This window comes from Montipora capricornis, chromosome 6 (genome assembly GCF_036669925.1).
Source record: "Montipora capricornis isolate CH-2021 chromosome 6, ASM3666992v2, whole genome shotgun sequence".
Lineage (NCBI taxonomy): Eukaryota > Metazoa > Cnidaria > Anthozoa > Scleractinia > Acroporidae > Montipora > Montipora capricornis.
In genome coordinates this window covers 43,094,679-43,104,678 of record NC_090888.1, presented here as the reverse complement: position 1 = coordinate 43,104,678, position 10,000 = coordinate 43,094,679, and the positions used below count along the sequence as shown (strand labels likewise).

At 43.1% G+C, this 10,000-nt stretch overlaps 1 protein-coding gene across 1 annotated transcript; it reads left to right on the top strand.

The window, feature by feature from the left end:
- The first annotated feature begins 4,661 nt into the window (after window positions 1-4,661).
- Window positions 4,662-9,782, top strand: LOC138053963 (uncharacterized). Its single transcript, XM_068900485.1, has 2 exons — window positions 4,662-5,342; window positions 9,294-9,782. The coding sequence occupies exons 1-2, from the start codon at window positions 4,662-4,664 to the stop codon at window positions 9,780-9,782; spliced, it is 1,170 nt and encodes a 389-aa protein (XP_068756586.1).
- Window positions 9,783-10,000: the final 218 nt, after the last annotated feature.

The window sequence follows — 10,000 nt, the reverse complement described above, 5'->3', positions numbered from 1 at the left end:
TTTGTATGAGCGGGCTGTAATGCCTGTTATGTCGGCAAAACAACCCAGCATTTTTCCACGCGCATGCATGAGCACTTAGTCAGTGATAGGGCCTCTCACATTTTCAAACACCTACCGAATTCCGAACAAAAAGGTCGCGCCCTGTCTTCAGGTGAATGTTTCCATATTTTAGATCACGCCTCTACGACTTTTCAACTCAAGATAAAAGAAGCTTTTCATATTCAAAGAGAACAACCTTCTCTTAAGCAACAACTGCATCACGTAAATCTAAAACTATCCTTTTAATTCTCACATTGTCACGTTTTATGTACATTCCATTCCGAATTATAAATTCAACTTAACGCTTTGTACATTAATTAACAGAAGTTTCTGTCGAAGAATAGGCCATTTTACGGATACGGTGGCCTTTTTAAATCCATTGTTTCAAACAGCTATTATGGGATTCTAAGGGGGCAATTAGTATGCATTTGCCCCTTAGAATCCCGTAATAGCTATTTGAAACAATGGATTTCAAAATGGCCGCTGTATCCGTAAAATCACCTATGTCTTGTAATTTCAAAAGTTTTGTCGTCTTCTTTAAGTTTGCAGTTATCGTACAAAATGAGTTTTGTCTTTCGCTCCATTTCTCTTAGATTTACGGTGTTCTTCATTGAAATTTTCTCTTCTTCTCCTTCCTCGGCTTCTCTGAAGGCTTTCTGCGCTTAAAATTCTCAAATTTCGTCGCCTCTTCTCCCGTGCTCCTTCTCCCGTTGCTCGTCATTACACCTTTTGCTGTTCATTACGAGAAAATGTGTGATGAAAATGTTAATGAATGGTTATGCACTTTAATGTTTGTTTATTGTCTCTATTGATTTTCATGATGGTGTTAATGACTTGAATGTTAGCGCAAATGAAAGCATATTTTTTTCTTTTATATGCCAAATGACACATACGAACATATGAAAATGCTATTGCATGTAAACAAAAATGCAAAAATCGTTATTGAATCTGAGTTACGTGCAAATGTTCGCTTCTTGGCGCTCATGAATGCATCTTCGCGCTATTGGTCGTCAAGCAAATGAATGCGTCTTTTCTCGTAATGAACAGCAAAAGGTGATTACCCGTCAGAAAAACGCGGGTTGCCAAATGCAACGCTTCCACGCGAATTCCCGCTAAGGAAAATTGCCCGAACAATCCCGTCCCCAGAGGCGCTCCTTGCTCCCACCTCCATCCTGACAGTCTGTACGGGCGGACAGCGGACGGACGTACGTGACGTCAGAACCAAAATTTATCACATGGATAGATTTCCCAAAACAATTTTACCCATGGTGCTCGGCTGACGCGCTTCGCGCGCCTGAGCTCCACTATGAATGGACCTTATTCACGATGGCCGCCATATTGGATTTGCTTTTATCATGCAAATTAGCTACACACTTCTGAGGGGGCAAACAACACAAGTTCGAGAGGTTATAACGAACATCTTAATTAGCCACACAGATTATTTGTCTCGCGTTCATTGAATGTTTATCACCTAAGTAGTAAAATAGAATGATAACATAAGTTGCTTCGAGGTTTTTTTAGTGAAAAATGAGTAGCTAACGAAGTATAAAGTCAAACTGTCAAAGGCAATCAAAAGATATAAAATTATTATAAAAGTTACTTAATTCTAAATAGTAAAATGGACTTTAAGCAATGTTATTTCAATATTTCGACGAGCCGATTTGTCTTTTTTCCAATGTTTGCCCCCCAGCATAACACATGGCAATTTGAAAACTAACATGCAAACTATCGTGAATAAGGCCTATTGTGAACGAATAAAAGGAAAGCCGAGCGAAATCAGTATTTAAAGTTAGGGGGAAAGCAATACATCATTTTAAAGCTAAGAAAATAAACTTTCCAAAAACATATAACTTGTTTACAAAGAACAAAAACATTTTATAAGGACAAATATAAACAAAAATAATGAAAAAAAAAACACAAAAATCAATTTTGCACGCAAATTTGGTCATTTTAACGTTAATTACGAATTTTTGGACGCAAAAGAAAAATCTTCCTCAATTTATCTGCTTTCTTGGTCATAAATTTGACGGAAAACAGATCAGGCACGAATATTTCCAGAACTTTTTTAGTAATCCGATTAGCGATAATGTGTAATATGATAAATTCATAAAAGTGTTAAATTTGCGACCCGTTGCTAACGGCAACGAGACAGATCACATGACTAATAATTAAACTCTGTTGTCCAAAAACCACCCAAATTACCAATTTTCCGAAGGAAAATCGTCTCAAAGGATAAAGGTAAAATGTAAAATTTGGTGCGAAAACAAGCGAATGTTTTGAGCGAAAACACAATTATGTGCCATAATAACAACACGAGGCAAGTCTAAACAAATTTACGGCTGCGAAAATAATTTTACCGTTTCAGCGATTTCAAGGCTTTAAATTCCATCCAATGAACCAAAATCCTTTTCTTTATCCTTTCCGATGTATTTAGTGCTATTTTTTTGGCTGAAATTTTTAAATAAAGTCGCTCTTAAATTTCGCCTTTGCGGGCCCCTTCGCGGGGTTTTTAAAGGGCTTGAACTGAAATGCCCCTCACGTAGGCGTATTAAAAGCTACAAGGGAAACTGGGGCTATAACCCCCCCGTAAACACGTTAAATTTCACAACGATCACTAAAAATGGCAGTCTTGTACGAATTCTACAAAAATGATTCAAGAGTGTTTCAATTTCAGAGCATACGACGACAAAGTGAAATCCCACCCGACTTATAACTGAAGGAGAGTGTTGCAGACCCCCAGAAATATCATCAATGCAGTTTCAGTGTAATATATTTACAAAACGCACTATCATTCAAAGGCGAGTTATTGAATTTCCAAATGTACCAGGACGACGGGAATTATTCCTAGAGGACTCGATAGAAAGATAAACAAAATCATGATCGGAAGAAGGGCAAGGTTTAATTTCGCAGGAGGCAACCGAAGGTATACGTCTCTGAGAAACAACTAAGTTATCAATCAGGGAACCGATAGAAAAATCAGTATTAAACCAGTTGCACTGACGCAGCCTTGGATGAAACTTACGCCAAGCATCTGACAAAGAAAAAGTCGAACGAATAACAGAAAAATATTTAGCAGGGACAAAGTTCCCACCAAATTTGTCAAGATGGTGATCATAGCAATTAAAATTGTAATCACCAGCAATAATAACGACGTCAGAAGGCAAAAAATATTAGTGCAAATTATCAAAAATCACTTTCCTTTCAGGCGCGTAAATATTAATTTAATTAATCTTAAGATCATCGAGTTCGAAAGCAAGACACATCTCTTTTCCTATTCCTAATTATACCCGAGAAAAAATCAGAAAAGCAAGTCAAAACACCTGCTCGTCTGTCAACAGCGGGAGACAAGAAACAAGGCCCACGCCAGGCTTTAGAAAGGGCACGAAAAACCTCAGGATCGGTAATGTAGGTTTCTTGAAAACAAAAAACACAGTGCAAAGCATGGAGATTATCAACAAGATAATCCTGAAACCCCTAGAGTTTAAGGAAAAAAAATTGAAAATTCATGAAGGATGAGGGTTATTAGTCCTTCTACTAGAACTAGCTGGTAAGAGTGTAGTCGACTTGCTTGGAGGAGGACCATCAGGAGGGGTCCAGCCTAGCAGGCTTACGCTTAGACGCCACACGTGAAACAAAAGGACGAACAGAAGTCTGAGACGGAGGAAGCGAAACAACAGAACTAACTTCAGGAATTTCCATAGCAGCGAAGACACCATCAGAGATTGTGAAAGAGCTTCAGCGGCAAGTTGCAAATCCGACACAGTAGGCGTGCCAGTGATAACACTTGAAGGGGAAGGGGCGCGGAGGAAGGCTCGAGAGACTCGAAGAGAGATTGGGACTATGAAAGCTGCGAAGGGTTTTAGACTGCTGAGAGGAATCTTGAGTAGACTACGTAGAATGCACAGAAGACTGCAATGGAGGATCCTGAGGAGCAGACACACCAGAAGAGAACGAAGACGACGATGACGACGATAACGATGACTGCAAAGGAGGCACAGAAGGTGGACAAGTAGGCGGAACATCAGAAGGCTGGTGTGAAGATAATATCAGACACCAGCTGAGACGAGGGAACAAACAGAAGGCGTTCAGAAACATCAGAAGGAGGTGGAGAATCAGCAGGAGGCACATCAGTAGAAGGGTGCGAAAGATGAGACGCAGGGTATGGATCAGGAGTAGGAACGCCAATGTCAGGCAAGGAAGGGCGACGCCACCAGGACACGCTACAATCAATGGCATAATGACCATCCTCCTTAGAGATGCTGCATTTACTATCCTCGTAACAGTTACTGAAGGTGTGACCCAGCTGATCACAGTTAAAACAAACAACATTAGGACACGCTCTGGCAAATGGCTTCCTGCCAAAACGCATGAACGAAGAAATTGACTCAGACAACTCTGTTCTGGCCACGCGTTTACCACTTTGGATACCATTATAACCCTAGAGGCCACACCGACGAATTCCATGAACAGAGCCATAATGGCTAAGGCAATGAGAAAGGGCTTGATCCAGGAGCTCATAAGGGGCGTTAAAGATTACCACGAAAGTGAAGAACGAAGACTTATGACGGGCACGACAAGCGATAAACGAGGAATTACGAAGAAAACAATCACGATACTCGGACATGAAGCGCGTCTTTCTGATCCACCTCCTGTGTCCCAGCCCTCGCACCCTTCTACGGATGTGCCTTCTGCCGGTTCTCCACCTCCTTCCGATGTTTCTGAACGCCCTCCGCCTCAGTGTTCCCTCGCCTCAGCTTTTGTCCGATGATTCTTCTTCACAACCGCCCTCTAATGTTCCGCCTTCTTCTGTTCCACTTTCAGCGTCTCCTTTGCAGTCATCGTTATCGTCCTCAACGTCAACGTCTTCCTCGTCCTCTTCTGGTGTGTCTGCTGCTCTGGTTTCTCCGTTGCGGTCTCCTTTGCATTCTTCGCAGTCTATTCAAGATTCCTCTCAGCAGTCTGCAGACCCTTCGCTGCTCTCACAGTCTCAATCTCTCTTCGATTCTTCTGAGCCTCCCTCCGCGCCTTTTCCGGTTCGTTCCCCTCCATCAAGTGTTATTACTGGCACACCCACTATATCTGATTTGCAACTTGTCGCTGAAGTTCCTTCACAAACTCCTCCTACTGTTTCAGATAAAGCCTTGGCTGCTATGGAAATTTTTGAAGTTAGTCCTGTTGCTTCGCCTTCTCTGCCTCAGTCTCCTGTTCGTGCTTTTGTTTCACGTGTGGCGTCCAAGCGTAAGCCTGCTAGGCTGGACCCTGTTGATGGTACTCCTCCACTTAAGTTCACTACATCATTACCGGTTAGCTCTGGTAGGAAGACTAATAACCCTACCAGACACATCTCTTTTCGAATTCCTAATTATACTCGAGTAGGAATCAGAAAAGCAAGTTAAAACACCGGCTCTTTTTCCAACAGCGGAACACCAGAAACAAGGTCCCCGCCAGGCTTTAAGAAAAGGCACAAAATACTTCAGGATCAGTAATAAAGGTTTCTTGGAAACAAAAAACATCGTACGAAGCATGAAGATTATCAGTAAGATAATTCTGAAAACGTTTACTGAATCCGCTAGAGTTTATGGAAACAATTTCAAAATTCATGAAGGATGTTTTTTGAGGGTTATTAGTCTTGTTTTTGAACTCGATGGTCTTTAGATTAATTTAATAAATATCTACGCGCTTACTAATCCGACTGAAAGGAAGTGTTTTTTGATAATTTGTACGAATACTTTTTGTCTTCTGACGCCGTTATTATTGCTGGTGATTACAATCGCTATGATCACCATCTTGACAAATTTGGTGGGAACTTTGTTCGTGTTAAATATCTTTCTGTTTTTCGTTCGACTTTTTCTTTGTCAGATGCCTGGAGTAAGTTTCATCCAAGGCTGCGTCAGTGCACCTGGTTTAATTCTGATTTTTCTATCGGTTCCCGGCTTGATAAGTTTTTTTGTTTCTCAGAGATTTATGTCTTCGGTTTCCTCTTACGAAATTAAACCTTGCCCTTTTTCCGATCAGGATTTTGTTTATCTTTGTATCGAGTCCTCTGGGAGTAATTCCCGTGGTCCCGGTGTTTGGAAACTCGCTTTTAAATGATTGTGGGTTTTGTTGATATATTACAACCTGCATTGTTGATCTTTCCGGTTGTCTGCAACACTTTCCTTCAGTTAAGTCGTGGTGGGATTTCTTTAAGCATTCTATTCGTTCACAATTTATATACTTTTCTAAGAATAAGTGCAAAGAGCTCTCGCACGAGCGCGTTTTTTTGGTTAACCGCATCATTGATCTTAATATTAAATTAACTTTTGCCGTTAGCTCTCAAATTTCCGAACTCGAAAGTGAACTGAAGGCCCTCACCTTGAAAGAGTTGGATGACTCTAAGGTTCGCTCCTGAATTCAGTGGCTTGAAGAGGGGGAAAGGCCTACTTGTTATTTCTTTAAAATTGAGCGTGAGCGCTTTGAGCGTAATATTCTCACTCCATTCTTGATTCTACCGATGTCGAGGTTTTTACACGTGAAGAAATCGAGCGTGCGTTCGTGCAGTTTTATTCAAGTCTCTTTTATAATGAACCTATTATCACTGGGGCCATCTCGTACAAACGCCCCAAATCCCTTCGGGATCCAAGGATAAAATCCTCACGCGCTCATAGTCTCCTTGGTGTTCTGTTTCACACAGGTTTCGTATAAATAGGCCTGTTTCGGCCTGGTTAATTCTCTTTTCATTAAACGTTCGTTAGTCGTTAGCTTGGCGTCCCTCCCTCCTCCCCGCAGCGATGACCTCTGTTGCCATCCCAGCTAGCTCCCGCTCCTTTTCGCCGCCGGGCTCGCTTCTTCCCATAACTTAGTCTTGCCTGGGGCGTTTGGGAGTGAGGGCTCCCAGTGGGAATTTATTACTATTGATCTTTCTTCTCAACAACGTTGTTTAGATTCGGTGGGAAAATTCCTTTCTCCTTCTCAAAGCATCTCGTGCGAGTGTTTCCTGTCTAGGGAGGAGTTATTGAACTCCGTTAGAAGTCTTAATACCGGGAAGTTACCCGGATCTGGAGTACTGTCGGTGGAATTTTATTTACATTTTTGGGAGGCTTTCGGTCCCCTTTAGCTCTGTGTTGCTAATAGATGTTTTGCTGACGGCGATTAGTGTCCCTCAATGAATGGCAGTGTCACCCGCTTGATTTTTAACAAGCGTGGTGACGTCAAGCATTTAAAGAATTGGCGGACCATCTGTCTTTTGAATGTAGATTACAAGATCATTTCTAAAGCGATTGCTTTGCGCCTCCCTAAAGTGCTTGAGCACATTGTTCACCCGGACCAGACCTGTTCGGTTCCGGGCCGAGGCACTTTTTCAAATGTCAGTTTTTTTGCGCAACGTCCTTGACTAAATTCAACGGACTGATGAGTCTGCCATTTTGATAAGTCTTGACCAGGAGAAAGCGCTCGATCGAGTCAATCGTCCTTTTCTGCTAAAGCTCCTTCACGTTTGTAGTTTCGGCCCTGATTTTTGTCGATGGATTTGTATCTTTTACAACGGCGCATTCATGCAGATCATTCTGAACAGTTGGCTCACTGAAGGTATTTCTCTTGAGCGCGGGGTGGGTCAGGGGGACCTTTTGTCTCCCTTGCATTGTTTTATGTTCTTTGCGTGGAGGTCTTGGCCTCCCTCATCCGCAGCTCTCCTCGGAATGAGGAGTTTCGCCTTCCTGGTGCCTGAGGGCTGCAGACGTGTGTTCGCCTGTATGCTGATGACACCACGGTGATCTTTAGAAATCTTCGATCCTTGACAAGTAACCTCTTTGATTCCGTCAGCGTTTATGAAAATGGTTCTGGCGCCAAGCTTAATGGTACTAAACTGAAGCAATGTGGTTGGGAGCCTGGAGGTGTGGTTCTGATGAGCCCCTCGGCCTCACTTGGGTGAAGAAAATGAAAATCGTTGGTGTTGTCATCGGCACTATCCCTACCGAAAACTTGAATTAGCAGCCCAAGCTTGAGAAATTGGAGAAATCACTCAACCTCTGAAAATCTAGGTCCTTGTCCTTGCCTGGTGAGTCTCTTATTATTAACATGCTTGGCTTAAGCAAGCTGGCGTACCTTGCCAGAGTTCTCACTCTGCCAGCCTGGGTCACTGCACATGTTAATGCTTTGATTTGGCCCTTCCTGTGAGGTTCAAAGATGGAAACGGTCAGCCGCAATACCTTCTTTTTGAAATTGATGGACGGGGGTATTAATGTCATCAGCCTTCCCTTAAAGGTTCAGGCCTTGAGACAGGCGGGGATGGCCTTTGTTCTTAATTCTCCTGAGGATTCTTGCTTTTTTATGCCTACGTACTTTGTTGGTCGCCGTTTATCTTGTTTTGGATACCTTGTCAAGGGTGGGTTACAGCGCTCTAGTTTCTAAAGTTCTCCATAAGAAACTCTTGTCCGTTGAATCATTCCCTCCAATCTTATATCGTCAGTGGTCTCAGGTTACCGGGCCAAGGTTTGCTCTCGATGGTCACTGGTCTCTCGTTGGGGATTCGTTTACTGAGAATGATGTTATTTGGTTGATTGTCCTTTGATTCGTGGCGTCAAGGTGCGCGATTCTCTCTTTAACTGGGGTGTTATCTCTTTTAGTCAGTGCGCCTCTTGTCCCCGACGTGAGACTATTGACCATTGCTTTGTAAACTGCCGCAGGGTCAAGAGGGTCTGGTTCCATTTTGCACCGACCCTCTGCCTGGTGCTTGGTTCCCAGTTTGCTGTGGGTCTTTTAACTTTCTTTTTTCTTTCGCTGGCCCTCTGTTAGAGCTAAGAGGGCGCGCATTGCACGCCACTTGGTGAAATTCATTCTCTACGGCATTTGTGTCTTTCGGAATAGGGCCACCTTTTAAAACGGCAGAGAAGACCATCGAGCGATTATCTGTTATGTCCGTGATGATTTAAAGCAGAGGGTCTTCCTGGATTCTAGGTGCTTTTCTCAATCTCGCTTTCGCGATCTTTGGCTCCTGTACAGTTTTTGTGCCGTGGAGAATGGACTTCCACGCGTTGTAATCTAGTCGTACATTTAAATCCTTGTAACCTTTTTGTCCGTGCGCTCTTCGCGGTGTCCGCAATCGGGAGCTCTCCTTAGGGAATTTGCACGGTTCATGGACTCTACCCGTTAGGGCCCCGCTCTGGCGGCTGGCTGCTTACTCCGGCTTTTGGTCTCAATCGGTTTTTCTGTGCTTCCTCTTCTTAAGTGGCGTGTGTTTGTAAATTGCTTGTTTTTTTATTTTATTGGTAATAAAGGTTATGTTAGTTGCCGAAAAACTGGTCATCGGGGTTCTTCCTGCCCTCTCTCTGGTCTGTGCCGGCGCTGTCTTTAGCCGGGTCACATGGCTCGAGCGTGTAGGTAGGCCTGGGGAAGCTTCTTCTGAGACTTCCGAGTTCGAGGAAGACGATGAGATGCTCTCTGTGGATGACGAGGATGTTTCCTCGGCAGCTCCTTTTCCTTCTCCTGTTGTTGCTTCCGGTGTTCCTGTTCCTGCTTCTGATGTTCCTGCGTCTGATGTTGCTCCCGCTCTTGATGTTCCTGAAGTTCTTGTTTCCGTTCCTGATATTCCTGTTGGAGTCCCTTTTTCTGTTGTTCCTGCATCGCATGTTTTACCTGCTCCTGTTTCTGATGTTCCTTCTTCTGTTCCTGTTCAGGATGTTCAGTGCCACCTGCGCTTTCATCCATTACCACGGTTTCAAGTACTCATCGTGATAAAATTGATCCTCTTCTTCTTTCTGCTTTAGGCGAACTGTCTCATGATGATGTGGTACGAATGTCTAACAAGGAAGTTGCTGATTTTGTGTCTCGACTAATGGACAAATACAGTTTACCTCCTGATTCCCTTTATTATATAATATATTATGTTTTTCGAGTACAGAAGTTCTGGAAGAAGTCATCATCTGAAGCGAAGAAGCCTGTAAAGAGTGCTCCTGCTAAATTGTTGGGTTCTGCTGGTCTGCCT